Below are 26,337 nucleotides of genomic sequence, written 5' to 3' on the forward strand. Positions count from 1 at the left end.
ACGGGGAGGGAACGCTGTGTGAAACAGGGACCTCCCTATGGTCGCAGGCGATTGGACAGCGCCGCGCGAGACTGGGAATACATGAACGCGCCGTGACTCCTTACCCAAATACTTCAATCAAGAAGACATATTTGAATTGATCATGAATAGGACCGCATGCTACTCATTAAGTGAGCGAACGTTCTGATCAAAGACACAAGGCAAGTATTTATTTTGGTGACACTATCTAAGATACAGTATTGTCAACAGGTGATAATTCATCGACGAATTAATTCTTAAATAATAATGGCTAATTATGCATTTTTATCTAGCATAAGGCACATGGTAATTTTTAAAACTAGATATTTTCTTGATTTTTTTTTTTACCTCATTGGCAAATGTTTAACTTGTTTAAAGCAGACATTTAGAAAGGTTAGCAATGTATTTTTGTAAACAAATGCATGCTTTAAACATTAATATCATAAACAAAGCAAAACCAGTAACAAAAATAAGAAGATCCAAAAAAGAATTCAAACAAACGTGATGCTTTGCTGCTGGTTACCATGGAATTCTGGGAAATCCCTTTGTCCCTTATAAAAGTACTACATATAACTACATATTCAATTTGATCTGTAGGCTAAATTACAAGATAATTCAAACATTTTACTTTAAAATAGGCCTAAATTTTTTTAAAAGGGATCATTCACCCAAAAATGAAATTCTGTCATCATTAACTCACATGTTGTTCCAAACCTGTATGAGTTTCTTTCTTTTGTTGAACACAAAAGAAGATATTTTGAAGAATGTTGGTAACCAAACAGTTGACTGTAACCATTGACTTCCATAGTAGCTTATTGTTTTCCTATAGACCATTATGGAAATCAATGGCTACTGTTTGATTAGGCCTACCAACATTCTTCAAAATGTCTTCTTTTTAGTTCAACAGAACAAAGAAACTCATACAGGTTTGGAACAACATAAAGGTGAGTAGATGTAATTTTCATTTACATTAAATTACAGAGATTTAGGCCTACTCTTGATTAAAATGGCCACCGTTTCCTATATGCATTTATAAAAGTGTTGTATTTGTAACAAAATGTGGCTGTTGGCTTTTTTCACATTGCAGTTGATGAGCATGTAAGTGACACTCTCTGTGGTCTGCGCGCGCGCTGCAGCAGCTTCTCCGTCTCGTTGATCTAATGGGTCCGTTTCAGCTGACATCAGCGAAATACGCTCACTGTTTACGGTTCGCTATGACGTTGACGCAAACTCTTTCTAAAGACATTCGCAACTCTCCGTTCCAGCTCCGCGATGTGAGTCATACGCGTGTGCGTATGTGTGTGTGTGTGTGTAAAACACTGCATAAATATAGTGCCTATTGCAATCGTCAAAGATTCGTCCGCCATTACACTATACTGTTTTGGATGAAAAAAAAAAACGAAGAAGTGTCGTAAGCATCATTAACTAATGCGCACACTTTATCCATGTGCTCACTCTGGTTGCCAAGGAAACTGTGTGGGTATCTTAGATACAGTGCCAGTAGCGCATGCAACCCGCAAGCACCACCCACAAGCAGCAAGACATCATCTTTGGCTAGATTATTTTCTAACACATACAATTGCATCGAGCTGCTCGCGAAAGAACAACAGAGTATTTCTTCAATAATGCATACAGCCCTTTGGTATCATAAATAGCATGGGGCAATTAACAAGACATTCTCTTCATTACAGAGGGGGTGATGGAATGCCTGTTGCAGTGCCACAGTTGTGTGGAAGTGTGTATGTGTTTGGCTGGGGGTTAAAGTCAATGAGGTACCTAAGAAAGTGCTGACTATGACTCAGTTTTAGTACAGAAGTGCCTGCTTGCTGCAATCCCAGTTCACCCTTGAGTATAGACTGTACATGGGAACAAACACACAATCAAAAACACGTCGCTCAGATTTAAACACATTTGAGTTCATACACTGCAAAAAACATTATTGTTGGCTTAACTTAAAAAAGTAAGTTACGTGGTTCCCTTAAAATTGAGTTCATTGAAATAAAAAATTTGAGTTAATACAATAAAAGAGATTGGTTTAATAAATAGAAACTCAAAATATTAATTATCTAAGTTGAGAAAAGAATTTGAGAAAAGATAAAAAGTTGTGATAACAAATCATGAAAATAATAAACTATAGTTTATTATTCACAATATACTTTTTACTGTTGAAAATGAATGAGACTATAGCCCTATTTTGAAATCTGGATACAATTATTATGGTCGGGGTCAAAGTGACCCTTATTGGATTCAATGCAATTCACCAAGAATCACAATATGAAAAGAAAATCTGGCAAAATCAGTAAGTCTTTAACAATAATACTTTTTGTATATTAAAAAAGTAAATATGCAAACATATGATTTTTAAAGCTGTTTTAAACAGCATTTTTTTAATAAAAACCTTTTTTTCATAAACTGTGAATATTATAAACAGTATTGGTAATATGTAAATACAAAAATGGTTACATTTCAAACATAAGTGTGAAAATGCACTTCTTCTGTGTGTTTTCCTGAAGTTTAAACAGTAGAGCATGGCACTTCGAATTTCCAGCTAACTGAACATGCATGAAAAACATAAATAAATAAAAAACATTCAAAAGTAATGTATTCCTTTGAAGCATGGTCAGTTTGTCTGCATAAAAACATCTTCAAAATGCATAAATACCCTTAGATGGCAGTTGAGACTGAGGTAACAAAATAAACTGCCTTTAACAATGAAATCATGGAGATTTTGTATGCACGTTCCACAACATGTTGACACATTGCAGGCATGTTCAACCTGGTTAAGCAGTATTTCTGACAACCCAAATATCGAAAAACTGACCTGCAGCATAATATAAGGGCTAGGGGTTACTAGGGCAAAGTCAATGAATCTATCCTAACTCTGTTCTGTTTTTACCCTTATCCAAACACATCAGATTTGCTGTTTGTGAAAGAACATGTTAAAATAAGCAGGTGAAATCAGTGACATTAAAATGCAAAACTGAACCCCCTTGCTTTTCTTTTTTTTCTTCTTCTTTTTTTTTTCAGAGTTACACACATTCATCTCTGCTAAGCTCTAATCTAACAGAGCACACCATGGCACTCACTGAAGAGAGAAAGAGAAAGTGAGGGAGAAATAAAAGAGAGAGAGAGAGAGAGAGCAAGAGAGAGGGAGGGCTGAGTGAAGACAGTGAGATAAATCAAAGTAATTCATCTCTTCAGAACAAGATAGCAGATAAATAGGCGAGAGCATGTGAAGGAGGGTTACAAATGAGAGAGATGAGGAAAATAAAGATTCATCGCTTTCTTCAGTGTTATCATACATTATATGATATCACATGAGAATAAAAATCAGTAAAGATCTAAACGTCATTAAAACGAGGTGATTTGAGAGAATATTTTGTGAAAGCTGAAAACATAATTATAAGAAGCTTTGCGTTTAAATGGTTCAATAGAAATATTTAGGCTACTTTTATTTAAAATGGCATTCCGCAGATAATGAGATAATCTTTCAAATGCCACATGCACTTTGTTTCATTAACATATTTTATGATGTCATCCTGCCGAGAACTAAGAGTGTAACCACTAGAGGGCAATAACTGTCCATTTTTATGTGCCCATTTTAACAAGCATTTGTTTAATGAATTCTATACAGCAGTGGACTGGGTTGTACCTCTGTTCATTTTAGTACTTTGTTTAATAGTAAGAATAAGCTAAATATAGTAAGAGCTAAGATCATTAAAAGAATTATGGAACATCCACTTTCTCAACCATAATCACTATTCAGGTGTATTTTGTTAGTGTTATGAAGGAGTGACCTTGACTAGCTGAATAAACATAAGACTTAAGTAATAAGATAATTTGCATTCGGACATCAATAGTAGTGAAGCAAAAAGGACATGGTGTTCAAATGGGGGCATTGCCCTTGAGCAGTGCACTTAACCCTGCACTGTTACTGCAGGGAGACATGCAATTAGTGTACTGTACATCCCTCTGGGTGACCAGTGTCTGATGAATGATGAATAAATGATAGCACTGTCTGAGATTTAGACCATCAGACAATAAGATGGAAAATATTCAAAACCATGGCTTCCTCTTTTTGTCATTTTAAACTGTATTGTGGTCCTCCTAAAAGGCGAGTTAGATGACACAACTCTATTTCTACAGGGATTGATGCACAATTATTCATTATGTTTGAAGTTAAGACCTCAGCACTCATTTTAACATGGAAGTATATGTCTTTTTCTTAGGTGCATTAACTTTCATTGAATCAATGTTCAAAGCTGTACATGCGTGCAGGGATTACAGCGACTTATTACTTAGACTAGAGTATGTCATGGGAATGTCAGGAGGAATTCATTTGCTGACAAAAGCTTTAAGCTGATTTTAAAGTACACAAGTGCAGGTAACCTCTTTCCTATAGGGATATCTAAGGCTTGACAAACTGACCTTTATTCCCACGTCTTTTTAAAACATGCAGAAGATTCTATAATCTTTTTACAGGTCCAATAAGTGCTTAGGTTTAGCATTTCCAAATTCACGATTGAGAATTCTCAGTTTTAGTACAAAAGCTTATTAGTCATGTACATTTTATGATGCATTTTATGTTATTTAGTTAGATTGTGATATATTTTAATGTCAGATTACAGAACAGATCTGTAGTTGGCAAAATTCCATCCCATAGTGCTTGTAATCACTTTATTTTGTATAATGTAGCAACCACAGCTGCCAGTTTGTATTTTTATTTATTTATTTTTTTCTGGGCTGAGAAGCTCAACGTTGGATTTTTTTTTCTTGCTTTCTTTCTTTTAATTCCTCCCCAAATACCTTTTCTCTTGTATTATTAAGGTCGTTCCTCTGTGTAAAAATGTAAATAAAATAAAGATGGAAATAGTAGGCTACAACTGAATTTTGATCTGCCATTCTCAGATCCTAAATGCAACAGCGCACAAGAGCGCGAGGACACGCACAGAGGCAGCGCGAGCGCGCTCGTGTGTGTGTGTGTGTAGATTGATCCGTTGCGTTGGAAAATGAGCAAAGACTCGCCCACATTTTCTGTCGACGCTCCATAAAATCGTTTGCCCAATATCCCTGCCTTTAATAAGTTTCTAGGCTGCCTGTCCCTTTAAACGAGTCATTTTTTCTTTAATCCTGAATTGATGGCTTAAATGCGGAGAGAGATATAGAACGGAGTGTGCGCTACAATCATCAACGGCTTTATTACTTTTTTATATGTTTGTCCCTAACGCTCTCAAAGTTAATTTTCTTAGAAGACGGGAAATAATTGAACGCTTCTGATATTTTTAAACCATCTGAATCCAACTCCATAGATTCAAAATGAAAAGCCTTTAGAAGGTGACTGACAGCATCTTTGGACCACTCTAGGATTTTACTACTGGAAAACTTGCCGCTTTTATAGAAAAAGCACCTTTTTGGAAATATGTCTCATAAATGTGTGTGAAGGAACTGTCGTGAGGATCATGCATTCTGCTCCAATGAGGTCAAAGTGACAATATCCGACATGTATGAGGAGAACCGAAAAAGTAAGTTTTGTTTTATCGTTTTCTATTTTTAGTTTTGTTTTTATATAGGCCTATGCTACCCATATGTCGTGTAGTCGAACTTAATTTTCGAATCGCTGTTTAAACTTGTCCGTATATGTACTCAGCTATTTTATTTCAGTTCCGTTTAGATGTTGACGTAGGCTACAGTTCATCAAACTAGCCACCTCAATAATTAAGTATTTGGTATTTTATTATATCTATAGGCTATTTAACATCACAGTTGTACCCATACAAAAATAAAACACCTGACATGACATAAAGAATTCTGTAGGCTAAACATGAACTAAACGACAGAAATTTATATAAAACACCAATTGATCATAACTAAACAAATAATAACTTTTTTAAAAAATCCAAACAAATATGATGGTTTATGCAGGGAATTTTGGGAATACCGCTTCTCAAACTAAATGTAAAAAGTATGTTTACTTTTGGATGGTATAACAACAAAGTTAAAAACATAATTTAATATATAAATGTATTTCTTTGATGTATATAATTTTTTTCAAATTGTCTTTTAAAATATAATTTTTAATGTTTTTTATGGTAAGAAGGTAGCTTACAGTTAACTAATTAACATGTTTTTACTGTAGCTGTTTAGAATTTTTGTTAAAATTGCTTACAGTTTAACAATGTGAAATAGTACTTGAAATTAGGTAACTGCATTTGTCAGGATAATTGACAGTTGTACTAATTACATGAACAAGAAATGTTCTACATGCTAATTATAATGAAAGATGAAGGTTTTGAGCCCTGAGCTCTGTTGCGATCAAATTATGAATTTATTTTTCCAATTTATTTTTCTTGTTTGCAGCACCAGATGTTTAACTGCCACAGGGTTATATTCAGAGCACAACCTGCACATGCGCTTTATGATGAATTTCTGATTACGGGCAACCTGCAATTACAGATATCATTTGACTTCCATCATGGCCAAGTAACCCCAGCACTGCAGGTTAATGCACATAGAGTGTAATGAAGGCATCTGGAGACAGCAAATGAATATTCTGCTGGTAGTAAGTTTGATTAAATGGGCCTCTAATCTTTGATCCCTAACTAGCTCAAGAACCAAATCCTTCTGCTTTAGAAACAAGCCGGCACATGAGAGTAGTTGTATGTCTCTTTGCACAGGTTTGTACCCCGCTAACAAAAAAAGATGTTCTAAGAACATTTTGCTAATGTAAAACATCATTACAGAATGTTCTTGCAAACATTCAAAATTAAAAAAAAAAAATTTCTTGGTTATGCGAACGTCCATTTTATCATTTTGCAAACATTATAGGAACGTTACTTTTGAATGTTCTCTGAACGTTCTGAAACAAGTAACATTTAAAAAAATGCTTGATGAATGTGCAAGTAAACCGTATCAGAAAAAAGAAAGAAAATCCATGAACGATGTAATGTTCTTGTCCTAACGTTTTGAGAACATTTTTAAAATGTTACTAAGAACGTTTGTTCAAAACTTTGACAGAACATTAGCCAAAGTTCTGAGAACATTCCTTGTTAGCTGGGTAGACCCCTTTTGCTCACTATCAAGGTAAATATATCAACCTAGATAATATAGGAATATGCCTTAAACTGAAAAATAATGCCATACTGAAACGCACTGATAATAATAAAGTTCTATATTTATGCCTGTTTGATCTTCATCTATCAGTGAGAATCCAAACATTTTCTCAGTATCCACATTTGCAACTCACAGTCAGTATTATGCTAGTGAATTATGGATGCAAATAAAATAAAAACTAAAAGTTCATTATTTTGAGGTCAGTTTTGTTATAGTTATGTTTAATATATAGCTATATTCAGTTATATTGTGTGCATTTCATAAATTTAAAACTCATTCCTTTTTGAAATTATGGATGCTCAATTAAATATGATACCATGACTGAAAACCAAATGAACTTCTTTAAAGTAGAAAAGTCACAGTGAGGGTTACACAGAGCAGTAGCCTAAACAAGAAAAAAAAAATCACAATACCTTCTTTTAATGACGTGCTAAATTGACCCCTCAATTTCTATTTGGAGCATGTCTTTATCAGCGCAGTGCAGCAGTCATGATAGCTCATTTTACAAACCTCAAACAGGAGTTTATTTCACTCTCCTGCCTGCCCATTTTAAATGTTCAATGAAAGTACCGATTGCTGTTATCTCTGGCTGATAGGATTCCCTTCAGTCTCACTGAGGTCTTATGCATAAATTTAAGTTATAATTTGTTATCAGCTCAGTGTCCTCTCTCTCTCTCTCTCTCTCTCTCTCTCTCTCTCTCTCTCTCTCTCTCTCTCTCTCTCTCTCTCTCTCTCTCTCTCTCTCCCCCTACCCATGACTCTCTCTATTAGCTGTCAGCTAGCTGTGCTAGAGGCTAACATCGTGAATCCACAGGTACTCACATATGAAACCGCTGGCCCAGAATCCCGCTCTGCACCCCCTCTCACAGTGGGAAGTAGGTCACAGCTGTTACTGTGTGGTTCTCCTCACCTAGTGCAGAGCCCTCCTGTTCATCAGAGACTGTGGCAGATTAGAAAGCTTTGTCTTCCTTACCCTCTTTAATATGACCGGAGTAATTCAAGTTTCATAGTTTTCAGTTACTTCAGTCACTAGCACTCCATGCCTGTGTCCAGATGACCAGGAACACATGCTGTAGCAACTATTGATAAGATTAGGTGGTAAGACTTTAGAATAATGGTCTGTCATTAATAGGTAACTAAGCAAGAAGTAATGCAGGACAAATGAGTAGTGCTACATTAACAGCTCAGCTACTACTATTAACTAATATGGAAACAAGATTAGCTAATCGGTAAGTAATGGGAAATTTAAAACTGAGATAGTTTCTTATTAGGGAATCAATAATTACTGAATTAGATTAGTCATATTAAGAACTATTAATATAAAGAATTACCAATGAATTACTAATCAGAACATTACCTGTCGTGAGACGTGAGCAATTATCTTTTTTTACTCTGAACGTGGTCATAAAATGCATAGCATTTTAGCTATGTTGTTATTGGTGCTTTTGGGTGCCTTAGCCTCCTGCTAATATACACTACTACCATTCAAAAGTGTGATTGGTAAGATTTTGTCATATTTTAAAATCTGTAATGCTCACCAAGGCTGCATTTATTTGATCAAAAATACAGTAAAAACTGTCATATTGTCAAATATTAGTACAGATTAAAATAACTTCCTGTTTATTCCTGTGATGGAAAAGCTTTTTTGTTTATATTAGGCTATTTAAAATGTGATGTGACTAATGTCTTTTCTCCTTTAGTTTTTTCCTTTACATCAATTGAATGCATCCTTGTTTAAAAAAAAAAAAAGCCTTACTGACCCCAAGCTTTTGAATGGTCCAGTCTTTGACAGGTTTTCTCTGATGTCAAAAGAAACCAACAAAATGGCTCATGGTTTATTTTGATGTCACAACCTTACAAAAAGAGTGCCTGTGTCAACAAGCATTTGTTAATTTTAGTTCTTAGACTGGTGGTTTGCTGTGTCATCCACACAAATGACCCTTTATTAAGTGACTAAACCTCTATTTTTAGGGAATGGGTACTCCAACGAGGAAGAGGAGGGTGGTGGCGAAGAGGAGGAGGAGGAGGAGGAGGAGGGGGGTGGAGGAGGAGAGGGCGATGAGGGCGACGAGGAAGAAAAGGAGGATTGGGAGGAGAACGGACGGCCTAAGATGAACCGTACGGAAACGCTCAACTCCACCTGCAGCTCCACTGGAACGCAGAAGAAGAAGAGTCAACATATGAAGAAGCAGGTCCAGGGCTCCAACCAGGTCCAGCGCGCCCCCAGAGCTCTTTTCTGCCTTAAACTGAACAACCCCATCCGCAGGGCCGCCCTCCACCTTGTGGAGTGGAAGTATCCATTTACAAGCTTAAACTTCTACTGATAATGATCAATGTAAAGCGTTCCAATCTATATTGCTATAACAACTTCTAATTCACTAAAAAATGCCTGTTGAATGTAATGCCACTTTTAATAAGATAATGTTTACCTTAACATGTGACTCCAGACCATTTGATATCTTTATTCTCCTGGCCATCTTTGCTAACTGTGTTGCTTTGGGAGTCTCCAAGCCTTTTCCCGAAGATGACTCGAATGCCACCAACCATGACCTAGTAAGTATTGCTCTGTGTCTCTTGAGAGAGAGTGAGTGTGAAATTAGGGTGGTATGAATATCATTTCAGCTTAGAGAACTGAAAAAAGATTGAAGAACATTTATGGTTAACAAGCTTCTTGGTTGCAAACATTAATGGTCAGTTCCTGTAGATTGTAGTCCATCAATTCAAACTGGCTGTAATGTATTGGCTCTTAATTGAGATACAGTATGTATTGTAAAATTGTATGTTGTAAGGTAAACGTGTGCAATAGCCACCAGAGAGAGCGAAAAGGTGTTTCCCTTCCCAGGTGTTGTTTCATAATCAGATGTATTGGGATGGTGCCTAGAACAGAGCGTTGACCGAATTCCTGCTGACCCATTTTGGAGGTTATAGATCTCAGGTGCAGTCAAAAGCATGCATGTGTTTATGTATTATGTAATATACATTTCTTTTCCTATGGCATATTCTATCAGGTCTTTTCTGGTTTCAGTCTGGTGTGTATTTTGGTAGCTATATAATATAAATATTATTTAAACCTTGTATAGTGTTCGAGTCTGAAGGACCCGGTTTTATTTTCTATCAAAGGAAAAATTATACGATTAATAATTTTTTCAAACTCAGACTAATTGGCCTTGGCTCATTTTCTGTGAAGAATATATATCAGAACACATTTTCAATGACCACACACTGTACACCCCCCCACCCCCTACACATTTATATTACACACAGGATGTTCGGGTCCACTGGACCCGGGGCTAATAATAGTGTGGAAATTGTAGGTCCTGTGTAGCCTCACTGCACGCAATTGGATAGCACTACGACCAATCACAACAATAAACCCCATACGCTTAGCTACCACCAGCGGAGCTAACTGGTAGATTATACTCTTACCGTATCCGGTCGGCAAACCAGCAAAAATGTCCTTCTTGCAAAGGAACGATTCGAGCGGCGTCTTCTGTTCCTGTTTTAGATAAAAAGCCAAGTCTAACTCGTTCATTGTAGCGGCCAAAGCCATTTCAAACAACTGGTGTTCATCCATAGCCATCTTGCAATGTTTACTAATGACTTCGACGTCACAGCGCTGTCTTCATCTGTTTAGCTCGCCTCTGGCCCGCCTATATCAGATAACCCGATGTGATTGGTGCAGCTCAGATCGAGGGGCATATTTAATGAGCATCACTACTCGACACCAGAGTAAACTCGCTGAGCAAATTCAACTTGTGCTCTCGCGAGAACTCTGGATTTCCAGGGTAGGTCCTATGTACCTTTACTCTGTCCTCCTCCTGTCAGGGCCTGCTGTTATTGTGTGTGTGTGTTCTTGTATATGGTTTATGAGGACACAAATGTGTATAATGACATGGGTATTACAACATAATCATGGTTTATGAGGACATTTGTGTCCTCATAAACCAAACGGCTTAAAAAACATACTAAATGGTGTTGTTTGAAATTCCAAAAATTCCAAATGTTTTCTGTGATTGGTAGGTTTAGGGGTAGGGTTAGTGTAGGGGGATAGATTATACAGTTTGTACATTAGAAAAACCATTACGCCTATGGAGAGTCCATGTAAACCACATATCCAAGTGTGCGTGCGTGAGTGTGTGTGTGTGTGTGTGTGTGTGTGTGTGTGTGTGTGTGTGTGTGTGTGTGTGTGCGTGAGTGTGTGTGTGTGCGTGCGTGCGTGAGTGTGTGTGTGCGTGTGTGTGTGTGTGTGTGTGTGTGTGTGTGTGTGCGTGAGTGTGTGTGTGTGCGTGCGTGCGTGAGTGTGTGTGTGCGTGTGTGTGTGTGTGTGTGTGTGTGTGTGTGTGTGCGTGAGTGTGTGTGTGTGCGTGCGTGCGTGAGTGTGTGTGTGCGTGTGAGAGACAGATTGTGCAAGAGTGAGTTTTGTGTTTCTACCCCTGCTGTTCCCGCACAGGGTTGCAATTCTTAAATGTGATCTAACAAAGGTAAAGAGAAAATATTAACCATATATGCTGTTTATATTGCTTGTAATTGGGATGAAGTAAACATCTATTGAGTATTTTAACATAATATTGTTTGATTGTGTTGAATTAAAAACCCACAAGACCCATGCATGAACACTGGCTGAATAACAAAAATATGAACACCACACAAGGGTTAAACAGAAAGTGGAGACGTTTCAAAGAAAGACATTTGTTGGCACTTAAATCAAATCATAAATCAAATCTATAACAATTTACAGTACTTTCCATGTTATTTAGAATATACTCTTCCGTTCAATAATTTGGAATAATTAATACTTTTGAATGTTTTTGAAATGTATCTTATGCTCATCAACGCTGCACGTTAAAAAATAAATATGACCTCATGTTGTGTCAATCATGTTTACACACTGCCTCCGAAACTTTTGTCCGTCATAAAAAAACTCGGATCGGGTTTTAATTTTCTGCGTTTTTCGCATCCGTAGCAAGCATTTTGAGAGGTGTTTTGACAATTCAGAGCCACCGAATGACGAATACGAAAAAACACAAATGAAAATTTCGGACTCAGTGTGCAGGGACCTTAACTGTTTTTTATTCTAATATATTTTTAAATCTAGGTTATTCCTGCGATGGTAAAGCAGAAATTTCAGCAGCCGTTACTCAATCTTTCTACAATCTTCTCATTATTATCAATGTTGAAAACAGTTGAGCTGCTTAATTTTTTTGGGAAACTGTTATACTTTTTTTTTTTGTTGAGATATGCACATTTTAAGCATTTTAACATTTTAAATGTCTTTACTGTCACTTTTGATCAATTTAATGCATCCTTTCTGATCAAATGAAAAATGAATTAAATCTTCCTGACCCCAAACTTTTAAACAGTAGTGTGTATGTAGTTATCCCTCTGAAAATCCACACAAATCCCAGAAAAACACACATAAAAGGGGCATTCGCCTCAAGCAAGAGAGTTTTGTCACGTGACTCAATTCAGCCACACTATTTCTATTCCTACTGCTGTTCCAGTGTCAGAAATTTCTGGAAGCTTTGTACTTTGAACTTCACAATTTGAAAATCAGGTGCCATTTTGATGTGAAAATCCTTTTTTATTTTTTTGTTGCTGTTTGATGATGCTGTATTACTCTGTAATCCTCCTCATCTCCCACAACCTCTCATTGTAACCCATCAGAGAGCGTCACATTTGATCCACTCAGTAGCCATTCTTAAAGGAATAGTTCACCTAAAAAAGAAAATTCCGTCATTATTTACTCATGTTGTTCCAAATCTGTATTACTTACTTTCTTCTATATTTTGAAAGTCATGGGCAATAAAAAATAAAATAAAATTCTTGACAAGAGGATGAGTAAATGGTGACATAAATTTCATTTTTGGGTCAACTTTCCCTTTAAACACTTTTACCAGCATCCTGCGTTACTGTGATGTTTATCTCGACACCTGTGTCTGAGACTACAGGGCTTTAATTTGCTTGCAAGTTAGTGGCATTAAGGAAACAAATCGGCGTTTTTCTCCACGGCTGCAGTGAGGCATGCGACAATGCGAGGCTGCATGAGCTTGTGCACATTACAGCTTCACCTCGGCATTCAAAGGTCACTGAGATGAGAGAGAAATCGTAAACGAAAGAGAAGCGCCGCTAGCTATTGTTTCTTAGTAGGGGTTGGACCAAATAAAAACACCTTTCGTTTAAGTCCAGAAATCCTTTCTCCGCATCGCGGCACACTAGCACTTTCACTGGACTTTACCGAATTATCCATGTGAGCTTCATAGTTTGTCCCGCTGTCATCTCGAGTGTACAGGCGTGTGTGACTGTGCCCCATTCGTACTGAAATGCTCGACGTGTTGTGAAGTTCTGTAGTGGAGGGGATCTTCCCTAAGGCTTGTGTGAGAGAAACAGGAAGAGAAAGAGAGGAAATGAGAGAGAGGAGACCAAATGCGATCAGGACACTAGACACGACCCCCCTCGGGCACTGCCTCATGTCTGTCCCATCAGAGAATCACTTTCTTTTTATAGAGGAAGAATTTGCATTCAAATGTAAGAGAAGTGACACTGAAGTGACAAAAGGGGAACAACAGGGCAGAATGTGCAACCCGGATGAGAGATCACAGTGTAGCACGGACTAAATAATTTTTTTATGGGGTTGTAATATTCACTTGCTGGATTGCATATAGACTAGATTTGCATTTCCAGAGGAAAATACCAGTGCTTTCTAGGCAGCAAAATATTAGTGCTGATGTGTAAAGTAAGCTTTGGTTCTGTGTAAATGAAATGGTGTGTTGTCGCCTTCATGTTTGCCAGTCATGACACACACTATGCGCCTTAACTAACACTGTCTAAAAATTAGACAAACTCTTTTGTGTTACTGTAATGAGGAAACATACACTTACAACACCCAAACTCAAAGCTGAACGGTGAGAGAACGGCAGAGGTGAACATCAGAGCTGAAACATTTGAATTCTCCGTCGTAATGCGATCTCGTAAATAATAAAGAGCAGTGATTGGATTAAAAGAGTTGATTCTCATGAATAATGTGGAGAAAAGCTCAGAAACTCATGATGTAGACACATACTCTCTGGCCACGGCAGCCAATCACCACTCACCAGAGCCAATTAACGCATGTACTGTATATCACATTTCGTGAAGTTGGTTCAACTTTTGCCTCAAAAAATGAAGAAAAAAAAAACGCTTTTCCTTTAATAATAAACATGATGAGTGCTATAGTTGTTTTCATTGATGTGCAACCTGTACATATTTGTTAACACCTCAAAAAATTGTTTAGGGTTTCATGACCCTTTAAGGGCTTTATTCAGTGTCAAGGCAAATAACTTACCAACTTAAAAAAATAAAGTTGGCCTGTGCTTTTTAGGAACATTATACAATAAGCTTTAAAAAAAAACAACTAAAATTAGTAATTTTTACATTTTGACAGCTCATATTTTGAAGTTAAATGAAAATACTGCATATTGCTGAGATCAGAAATTTTGAGTGCAGTTAGCAAGCTTTAGTTTTTGCCCTGCTTTAGAACCATTTAGTTTAATGAATCAAAAACAAATCAAGAAATTTTAGCAAAGGGAACAACAATGATCCTAATAGTGACTTAAAGATAACAAACAGTTAAATAATTAAAACATCATAAAATCAATTAATAGAGCTAAACATCTTTTAATTCGAAATATGTCCTCATTAGTCCCATGACCAAACAAACAAACATAATGAAATTATTCAAGTGCAAGGGCTTATGGGTATTCCCCCAGTCACAGTGCTTCTCACTGGGCATGCTCAGTAGCAGATGCAGTGATATGAAGTTTATAGTGCTTAATGCCTATTTCCATTGCACTTATTATATTTGACGTTCCTTGATGGTTCAAGAGGGAAAAATGACAGCTTACAGATGATACATGTATGCCCACTGTTGGACATTGTTATTGGACTAATCAACTCAACTAGTGAATTTAAAGAGAAAAAGTGTGTTAAAAGTGTGTTCACAGGAATTTAAAGGGCTAGTTCACTACAAAAAAAATAAATTCTGTCATCATTTACTCATCTTCATTTTGTTCCAAACTTTGTATGACTTTCTTCAGCGGAACAGAAAAGATGTTTTGAAGAATGTGTCCAAACAGCATTGACTTCCATCATATAAACAAAACACTGAGACATTTTCCAATATATCTTTGTCTATGTTACACAGAAAAAAAGACAAGATGGTGAGTAAATGATGATATAATTTTCAAATTGGGGTGAACTTAAAAGTTCACAGTACCAAAAGTGCCCACAGCAGAGTCAAGCTTACTACGAAAACGGATAAAAGATTAATGCATAATGTGAATTTAATATTAAGCTCAGCTTTCTAAAGATGCGCTCACAATGCAAGCTCAATCAAATCCACCTGCACTGTCGTCTTCTTTTAGTTTTCGGAGGACAACAAGACAACAAAATGATGTGAAAGTGAAAGAGACAGGGAGGGTTATAAAGACAGCGAGAGCAGAAAGAGTGGTGGTCAGGAGAGATTGTAGCTGCCTGTTCGTTTGGCTGCTCTAAATGCTCTTGGTCCTGATAAGCAGCTTACTCTTCCTCCCCTGTCTCTCATCACCCTTCCCCCATCACCCCATCCCTCTCTCTCTCTCTCTCTCCCTCTCTCTCTTTTTCGCTCTCCATCTTTGTTCTGATGCTTAAAGCCACATCCTGGATTCCAGGTGCAAAGGAGGGGGCATGTATTTAATGAGTGTGTGTGTGTTTGCTGTCAGTCTCTCTCAAAAAGCCGGTTGGTCTTTCCCTATGCCATATTGTTTGTTATATTTTGCTGTCCATCATCTTGGTTTCCGTTGTCTTCGGTTCATTACTCAAAGGCATTCAGCACTCTGAGCTTGCATGTCTAATAACTAGGGCTGACAGTTGATTGCAAATTTTAATTGAAATAATTACACGAGTTGCAGATGAATTAATTGCAATTAATTGCACTTATCAATATATGCTTAGAAAATCCCCTAAGGAAAGATAATTAAAAGATTTTAAACTATTGTGGGAGTCAAGTAAAGCATTGCATCAACAGAAAGTGACTTTAGAAGTCAAAATATAACTTATTTCCATATCAATGACCAAAACCCTATCACTGGCCTACAGCTATAAAAAGAAATGCATATTTTATTAAATATATAAATTAAAGCTTGTTTTTAAAATATATATAAATATAAACTAAAATTCTTTAAAATGATTATCATTATCATCATTATTATCATAATCACTGGCCTACAGCAATCCAAAATATATATTTATTATTATATATGGAAATTATTTGCATTTATTTGCCTGGTATTATTTTTTATCTTAATTATACTATTACAATTGTTTTAATTCACAGCCCTACTAATTTCATCCATTATTATTATACAAAATTATGCAAAAGATATGTTTTGAATGTTGCCATGGTCTTTCTGCTCGGAATATGAGCAGGGAAAGGGAATATGCAGTTGAGAGCTTTAGAAATAGTTCAATGACATTCTGTTCCTGTCAGTGTGCAAAAACCTTCTGCATACTTCAGACAGAGACATACGGTCCAGCAAATGCAAGTTTATGCTGTATGCCACTTTACATCAAATCAAGTACAGCAGTGTGTGCATATGCGGTTATTATTGTCCATATGGTATTATTCTTCCACCTCTGTCACAGTCTTACACAGATGGTGTGTTTTTTTTGTGGTTAGTTTGTTGTTTTGTCTGTATATGTTTGTTTATATGGAGGGAGTGTGTATGCACACAAGTGTGCCGCACAGTGCATAGACTGTCGGCAAAAGAGAGGGTGGAAGAGAAAGAGAGGCTGACAGATTAGTAATCTTTTGAAACGCTTGCAGATTCCCCATTTTGAAGTCCAGCTTCAGCTCTAGACTTTGTCTCTCTCGCTTACTGTATTGTGAACGGGGTCATGGGGTCATACCAGTGCACACATGTACATACACCTAAATATACAGCCTCATTTTTTACTGGCAACAATTTAATATGATTATTTATTATATGCTTAGAATATTGTATGATTTGTGTGACACAGGTTTTCTTGCAGGTTTGTGACCATTTTAGTTGAGATTCTACATAGAATATTTGTACTTTTAAAACTGTGTGCATATATATATATATATATATATAAATATATATATATATATATATATATATATATATATATATATATATAAATATATATATATATATATATATATATATATATATATATAAAATATAATTATACAGTTTTTAAAACTATAATTTTTTTATAAGACATTTTGTGTAAAAGTTTTTAAAACTGTATTAAAAGTTTCAATTTATATAAAGCTGTTTATATAAAGTTGTTGCTGTCTATTGGTTTTGCAAAAAAACCTCGTAACTCCATTTGAGCTTGATTTTCGTCAAATGTTAATAACATAATGACACTTGTGCGTGTCTGACCACATATAAAGCCACAATATCAACTTTGACAAAACAGTGTACTAACTATATAAAAAATTGCGTTTTGGATCTAAATTATTGGTCACAAACTAATCAGGCCAATATTATCCAATAAAATTATTGTTTCCTATTTTTGCTAATATCATTTTATTATTAGACTATATACAAATTTACTATTCTAAGTTTTATATAAATATTTTATAATATATCTATAAATATATATATATCTTCCCTCTGTGTCTTCTCAGGAGCAAGTTGAATATGTGTTTCTGATCATCTTCACCATCGAGACATTTATGAAGATCCTGGCGTACGGCCTCGTCATGCACCCGAGCTCCTACATCCGCAATGGTTGGAATTTACTGGACTTTGTCATCGTCATTGTAGGGTACGGCACCATTTTCACCACTCTACTCATCCATCCCACTTGTTTATTTACTGTCTTTTTCATTTAAAAATGAGTCATAATAACCCGGAGTGACATCACTGCCTTTCCTCCCATGATTCACTTGCATATTAATTTTCATAGCTGATTTTAATTCAGGTTGTGTTATGGCCAACAGCTCTCTTATTCACAATTCTCCTCTTGTCCTGCTGTTCTCTTTACCCCCTTTTTCCTCATTTCTCCCTTTTCTCAACCTTTCCCTTTTGCTCTCTCTCTCGGATTATCTGGTCAGATCTGGCTGTCAATCCTCTCTCCAGCTCGCTCTCTCTTTGTGTCTTAATCTGACCTACAGAGACTAGGCGCTACCCTTAATTTCACACACCAGGCTTTACGGCACTGTGGTAAATGTGTGTGTATGTGAAAAGAGTAAATAAACATTTCATGCACTAAAAAATAATCAATCTTTCATAGTATGCCACTGCTTAAACTCATTTTCTTCCTGTGAACACCATAGAGTGTATTTAAAGAGCGACAATCCCCAGAGCTCTGTCTGTCCTGCTAAAATGGGACTAAACAGCTGTTCTGGGGTCATTAATGGCCAGTTGGTCAAAGTGATGGTTAATTATCTAAAAGAAGATGACTGTCTCAGTCATTTAGCATCTTTTTGAGTATAATTTGAGAGCTTTTTTTAGTATTGATTAGAGATTTCACTAAGCTCACAGGCAGAACCGCTAATGGGCAGGTGGATCTGTTCCAAACACACGGTATTACACATCATATTATTTCTGCTTATAATACTGATGATGCTATCCTAAGAGTATTTGTGCGTACATGTGTATGCATGAAAGCACACATAGCTGGGATGGGTGCCATGAATATTATGGCCCAGCCAGCTTCCACAACACTTCACTCCATTCGTTGGAGAATCAAATTACGCTAGTCATGCAGTATGTTTCCAGTCCACTAAAAAGAACTTCACTTCAGAACCAGCTCATAAGAGTCATTTGTTTGGGAATCGGGCTACAATGGTCACTCTGTATGTTTCTGATTCACTAAAAAGAACAAGCTCATAAGAGTCATTCATTTGGGAATCCGGCTACAGTGGTCATGTATGTTTTGATTCTCTAACAAGAACCAGCTTATAAGAGTCATTCATACTGGAATCAGGTTTCATTGGTAAATGTTACTAGAAAAAAACAGCTCATAAGAGTAATTTTTTGGGAATCAGGCTTCACTGGTCAATGTTAGGCCTACTAAAAAGAACCAAATCATAATAGTGGTTAGTTTGAGAATCAGGCTTTACTGGTCAATGTAAAAAATAAAATAAAAAAACACTCAAAAGAGTCATTCATTCGGGAATCGAGCTACACTGGTCTCTGTACGTTTTTGATTCACTAAAAAGAACAAGCTCAAAATAATCATGCGTTTGGGAATCAGACTATACTGATTCACTGGCTGTCATTGGAGAACTGGACTACGCCGATTACGCTGTATGTTTCATTTGAACATAAGCTCTTAGGCCAGTTCCAGTGTTCATCTTTACAGTTTTTATTTAGTTTTAGTCATAGTTGTTCTTTCTTTTGATAAGCGTATCCTTTTTTTGTCAATATTTTGTCATGTCATAATCAATAGCTTAAAGGGGTCATGAACTGGATTGTTTTATTATTTTATAATGTTGCCTGGGGTGCCCTTATAATGTTAGTATGATTTTTACATAAAAAAATTGTCATAATTTATAAATAAAAGCCATTTTTCCAAGCCTGATTTCAGCTTCAGATTTGAACGCTCTGTTTTAAGGGGCGTGTCTGCTGTGAGACTGCAGTGTAAACGCCCACTGCTGTGATTGGCTGACATGCTTGCATATGAAATAGCTAGTATTACATGAACTCTCTCGAAAACTTTTACTACGTTTTTACTATTACAGCTATCGAGATTAACAAATCGTGAAAAGTATCGTTTAAAGCATTATATTTAAATCTATTCCATCACATGAAAGGTTGCAGCATGATGAGCACTGACTGAGCAGATGACAGACAGTCTGTTGATCGCGTGAATAAAGATCATATCATTGCAACGCAATTTTTGCACTCTCACAAATGCTTACACCAAATCACAATGCAAACACGATGTGAGTACACAGTAAGAGCTTCGTTGTGTAGTGTAACACTGTCATTATTTCATCACGAGTTTGGCAAGTGTCCAGATAAGCTCTCGCGGCTCGCGCTGTGCTGTTTGATTGACAGCTTGGGCGAAAGGGATCGTTCTTTGATCGCTTTCTGTAGGCTATATAATTTAATAACAGTTTTAAAAAAGATTATTTTCATAATACTACGAGAAATTATGTGAAGTTGATCGTTTAGTCACTGATGCATTTACAGTATTGAACGATTTTAAGAGAAATATCTGAACTTGAATAATTACACCGAAATCACTGATCGCAGATCAGGCATTAGAATACACATGGTTACTTACAGTACATGTTGCTGGCAGATCCGTGTCGGGAAATTGTGATTGACTGATTTAATAAAGTTTAACCATGCTGGAATCCGAAGGAAGCTAGACTGTCTTCTTCCACAAACAGGCACTGCACAATTTAGTCAACAGCATGTTTATTGCTTGGAAGTAGCTCGATCCGGTAAGCAATCATCATGTCGTCCTATGTTATTTAGCATGTTTGGGCGAATCGGTGGGCGGGGCTAAACAGGCCGTGTTGAAGAAGGCGTTGATCTTCTTTTGTGGAGGCGGTGTTTTATCCTCTTTGACGTCATAGTTCCCCACTTTGAAAAACGAGTCGTTTGCTGAGCCTGATGTCTATAAAAGCTTTTATTGGACTAACAAGGTAGTTTTCAGTTCTGAAACTTACAGGATATTATTATAGTATGATGATCTCTTATATGTCAAAAGCTCAAGGAAACTTTGATTTCTCAATTCATCACCCCTTTAAGTCAGTTTTACTAACATGACTAAATGCCATCTAATTCTGGTGTAAAGTGTAAAATTAAACCAAATATTCATAGACTCTACATATTAATTTAATAATGTAATGTATAAACATTTAACATATGACCTTGTTGTAAAAACCTGAACTCCTGTATTCAAATGTCCATTTTTATCTTCGATTCAATGAATATTCAAAGTTCAAATTTGAAAGTAACAACTCGAAAGATCATCCTTTTAAATGTAATATTAATTGTTTAAAGTCAATTACACATTTTAGTATTTTAGAAATATTTATTCAACCACAGTTATGTTTTTTTGTTTGTTTTTTGCAGGTTGTTCAGTGTGGTATTAGAGACTGTTACACATAAGTCCGGTGAAACAACATCCCATACGCCAGGGAAACCTGGAGGTCTAGATGTCAAAGCCCTCCGAGCCTTCAGAGTCCTACGACCCCTCAGACTGGTTTCAGGAGTGCCCAGTGAGTTTGTGTGTGTAATAGAAAAATAAGGAAACAAGTTAGTAAAATCTGGTGTAAATTGCTATGTATGAACTATTCAGCAGTGGTGTATCACCCATTCAAGAGTGTTACTGACTGTGCTATTAAGAATGTATTCTGAGAGAGAAAACAGTCTCTATGGATATTTGTATGGAGTGGTGTTTTGTGCAGTTATGATATTTGTGCAGCGATCATCAGGGGGCTGGTGTAGCTTGACCTCTCTAATGTCATGAAAATTTAGACCTGTAGATTTCAGTGTCCTCACCAGATGAGCTTGACTCATCGTTGCACCCAGAGGCTGTTCTGTTTCGCAGTAATTTCAAAATCAGATCCACGGCTACACACTCCTGAATCACTGACCAACTAACCAAAGGGCCATTATTGATTGTGTCTTTACAATACTAACATGATAAGAGGACGGTTTCAAAGAACACTGTCCATGGTGCTGAAAACACAATTCCATTAGCTACTTTACTGGTGAGGATAGCAGAAAACAGGGTTGTGTATCCTGGAACACGGAACAGTCAATGACTTATTCCACCACAGTACTATTAGAAGCTCTGATGTGGAACTTTCCTGCCTACCGGCATGTACGATGGTATCTCCCCCTCATTTACTCACCCCCACGGTTATCCTGGCAAGTCTCCCAGTGAGGCAAGATGACATTGAATGAGGACACTTCTTCTCATTCATATACCTATAACATTTACAGGAAAACACACATTAAAAATTCCTCACTGTGTGCTCCTGTAATGCTATTAGGCGGCGCGGCGACTCAGTGGGTAGCACTGTCACCTCACAGCAAGAAGGTCCCTGGTTCGAGGCCCAGCTGAGCCAGGAGTCATTTCTGTGTGTAGTTTTTATGTTCTCCCGTGTCAGCGTGGGTTTCTTCAGGGTGCTCCGGTTTCCGGAGACTTTAATACGGAACACAACCACATTGAATAAGGCAATAACCGATTAAACAGAACAGGGAGTATATACGCAGGGGATAATCAGGAACTAAGATACAGCTGATGATAATTAACCTCAGAAACAAACAAGACTTAAACCAAAACTTAACAGAGTAGGGAAAGAGGAATTAAAGGAAACAGAACAGAATATCAAAATAAGAGTCCATAACCGTGACAAAATGAACATGATTTAACTAAATTTTGACTAATTTAAAGGTACACTTTGTACATTTTCCCCCCACACAATTAACAAAATTTAAATAACGAGTCAATACATCAATCCATCTTCCAAACCATATAAGTGTTTATATTTTTTCACGGAAAATTGCATACATACGTCACTCACTCGTGAGTGTCTTGTCATAGCCGTATATATAGAGAAAAGATGCTCTGGCTACTTTGACGCGTGTACGATGATGGAGTGGCATAGGTTAATTTTCACAACGAGCAAGAAAGTTTGACATTGAGCACTCTAAATCTTGAACCTCCAGGGAATTACCCATTTTAAATAAACGTAGAATTGAGTAGAGTCTGCTGGCAAAAAGAGAACACGACAGAGCTCGTAATAAAACAAGAATCAAAATTGGCTTGGCTTTTCAGAGATGGGAAGAACTGAAGGATTTGAAATGTTGTAAGTGAGGCAGAGATGGTGTTTTTATTACTCAACAGATGAGTAATGTATTTTATTATACAGATGAATTGCCATATGTAGCTCTCTAACAGAGTTCATTGTAAAGCATTATCTATCGTGAAGGGTCATTTCATTATAGTTGTTGTGCTGTGCTGGAATTTATTTTCAAGAAAGTACCGTGTCTATATATGGGTACAGCTAGAGTAACGTCTTCAGCTAGTCAGCCTGAGATCCTTTCCATCTAAACTAGTTATATCTCTTAAGCCTAGTAGATAATGTTTTATGAGCACTAAAATAACCATATTCATCCGCACAGTCACACAGAGCTTAAGCACAGCCAAAACAATGTTCTTCTGCAAAATGCATGCAGTTTTGTTGTTTAACCACTAGAGGGGTAAAAGTTACATAGTGTACATTAAAAGGCACACTATACAGTTTCCGTTTTTCTCAAACAAACCCCTAGAGTCGCTTTGGAGTACTTGTATTGAACGTTACTGTCGTAAATACCACTCACGCAGAGCCGTCTCTGCACTCTTCCGACCGCACTTTCTTCGTTTTCTTCGTCGACTCTGCCATGATTCATATCTGAAATGCATGCTAGTGTCTTCCATAGATGCTGCTTCATATGTTGTTGATGTATGTGACGGTTTTGCCAGCGGCGCCCCCCCCCCCCCCCCCCCCCCCCCCCGCTTTGCTATCGGGATGATTCGCCCTACTACGAATTCGTTTACCATCTAAATGATTTCGATGCTGTTATATTAAGGTACAAATCTCGCATAGTGTGCCTTTAAAATACTTTTTTGCCAAAAGACCAAATACTAAATTGATATAATGGACATAAACAAACAGAATGGGAATTATTTTCTTTTGTACAAAATATAGGTTTCGGTTTACAGATTGTACTCCATTGTGAAGACCATGATTTCTCTGCTCTGTGTGTGTATGTGTGTGCGTGTGCAGGCCTGCAGATTGTGTTAAACTCCATCATGAAGGCAATGGTTCCCCTGTTGCACATCTCTCTGCTTGTCCTCTTTGTCATCATCATTTACGCCATCATTGGACTGGAGCTCTTCATCGGACGAATGCATCGCACCTGCTTTTATATAGGCACAGGTATCCACACATACTCACATAAAATATTTATGTGCGTTTTCTGTCACTCTCTGTCTTCCTCCATCTGTCTCTCTCTTATTTTTTCAGAAAATTATGCAGACGATGAACCACTCCCATGTGCGTTTGCGGGTCATGGACGCCAGTGCAATATCAATGGCTCTGAGTGCAGGGGAAAGTGGGAAGGACCTAACGGTGGCATCACTAACTTTGATAACTTCTTCTTTGCCATGTTAACAGTTTTTCAGTGTATCACAATGGAAGGCTGGACAGACGTCCTGTACTGGGTAACTAAGCCGTATACAAAGTCTTCAGCTTGACTGTAATGGGTCATAATTATATTTTAAGCAAGTGATTGTGTATGACACTAATATTGTTGCTTTTGCTTGCCTGTTCATCTCTGTAGATGAATGATGCTATTGGGTTTGAGTTGCCGTGGGTTTACTTTGTTAGCCTGGTCATCTTTGGATCCTTCTTTGTTCTCAACCTTGTGTTGGGTGTGTTGAGCGGGTGAGTTTATAGGATAGATAATTATGTGAATGTTTGGGGGAAAGTGTCTATGGGTGATTTTGCCATGGCTGATTTAGTCCCTATCACTTCATTTAATATCCAAAGCATTGATTCAGAATATACATTTTAGCAGTTTATGCATTTTCTGGCCAAACTCACGTCCTTTGGCGTTGCTACTGTCATGCTCTTCTGTTTGAGCTACAGGAGCAGTTTTCCCACTGCTGATATATCAAGGGTTAGGGTTGGGATTCTAACCAGGAACCCTTTGTAATCAAAGTGAAAATGTTCCAGCTAAACTATTGCATCATCATACTTGACATATACACTATTGTTCAAAAGATTGGGAGCAACAATATTTTTGAAAGTTTTTTATGCTCCTCAATTTATTTGATCAAAAATATGGTAGAAGCAGTAACGATATATTATTACAATTTTAAAATAAACTCTTTTCTATTTGAATATATAAATTTAATTTATTCCTGTGATGGCAAAGCTTAATTTTCAGCAGTCGTTACTTCAGTCTTTAGTGTCACATGATCCTTCAGAAATCATTCTAAATCATTTGGTTCATAATATTGCATAATATTTTTGTGGAAACCATGATAAAAAAAATCTGGATTTTTGATGAATAGATGCATAGCAACTCGGTATGCAGTTGTTTTTGTTAATTTTTGCATATGTCTAATAATAATGTTTCTACATTTCAGTTTTGACTTGGGAAACAGCAAATACTTCTGCCTTATCTCTGGATCAATACATCACATTGGACAATTTATTGATTAAAACAGTTTGTCCATATCCCAATTAATTCATGTGCTAAGCCTTCATCATTTAATGACATCATACCATCATACCTGTGCATCATAACTTTGCATGACTGTGTGAGTGATTATTTAACAGAGGACAACAGGAGATGAGCAGATATCAGATGTTAATGTTTTTACTCACCTGAATGGAACAATCCCCAGATGCTGAGAGCAGCAGATTTGCTGCAGACTGTTCCAAAGCGCACAGAATTCCCCAAAGATACTATCTCGTGCAGCTTCCCCTTCGTTAAACAGAGTGTGAAAGTCCACAGTGTGTTTTTTGCCTCTGCATTGTATGTGTGTGTTTGTTTTGCTTGTCTAACAAGCTATACTTGTGTGTAGAGAATTCTCTAAGGAGAGAGAGAAGGCGAAAGCTCGTGGAGATTTTCAGAAGCTCCGTGAGAAACAGCAGATGGAGGAGGATCTGTCTGGATATATGGACTGGATCACTCAGGCTGAGGACATAGATGAGTTTGATGAAGACGGAAACAGACGTGAGATCTCTTCCTCTGTTCCACCCTCTAGAACCCTTTGTCATTGATATCAATTGTTCATTGTAGAAACATGATTGATATACACACACTCAAGCACATTTAAAGATGAATTGTGTAATGTATGTATTTTTTATATGATAATAGTTTCCCCTATCCCAGTTTACCATACAGAGACAATAATAAGTCAAGTAAGACAGTTTTTTTTTTTTTTTCAAACTTCTTGATCCCAAGGGCCCCAAATATTTGTATCCCTTTATGAGGGCCCCCTACCTAAAATATTATGGCAGCTATATAATTGAATGTATGAAGATTAATTTACATGGAATGAGAGACATAGTAAGCATAATATAATACAGACTAAGACCAAAGTAATATATATACTGTTAATGTTAGATGTATTTTTTTCTTACTGTTTAAAACTATGGTTGTCAATAGAATAAAATAGTCATGATTAATCTCAGGA

The 26,337-nt window shown here is 36.9% G+C and overlaps 1 protein-coding gene across 1 annotated transcript in view; it reads left to right on the forward strand.

Annotated features, from left to right (window-relative positions):
- Nucleotides 1–5,497: 5,497 nt before the first annotated feature.
- Nucleotides 5,498–26,337, forward strand: part of cacna1fb (calcium channel, voltage-dependent, L type, alpha 1F subunit) — a 46,278-nt gene continuing 25,438 nt past the window's right edge. The window contains exons 1-9 of the mRNA XM_079896143.1: nt 5,498–5,540; nt 9,100–9,421; nt 9,576–9,681; nt 17,801–17,940; nt 21,210–21,355; nt 23,915–24,067; nt 24,155–24,351; nt 24,471–24,574; nt 25,723–25,874. Coding sequence (XP_079752269.1) covers nt 5,519–5,540; nt 9,100–9,421; nt 9,576–9,681; nt 17,801–17,940; nt 21,210–21,355; nt 23,915–24,067; nt 24,155–24,351; nt 24,471–24,574; nt 25,723–25,874 — 1,342 coding nt within the window. The 5' untranslated portion in view covers nt 5,498–5,518. The remainder of the gene's footprint in view (nt 5,541–9,099; nt 9,422–9,575; nt 9,682–17,800; nt 17,941–21,209; nt 21,356–23,914; nt 24,068–24,154; nt 24,352–24,470; nt 24,575–25,722; nt 25,875–26,337) is intronic.

The sequence above is a fragment of the Squalius cephalus genome (assembly GCF_949319135.1).
Source record: "Squalius cephalus genome assembly, chromosome: 16".
Taxonomy (NCBI): Eukaryota; Metazoa; Chordata; class Actinopteri; order Cypriniformes; family Leuciscidae; genus Squalius; species Squalius cephalus.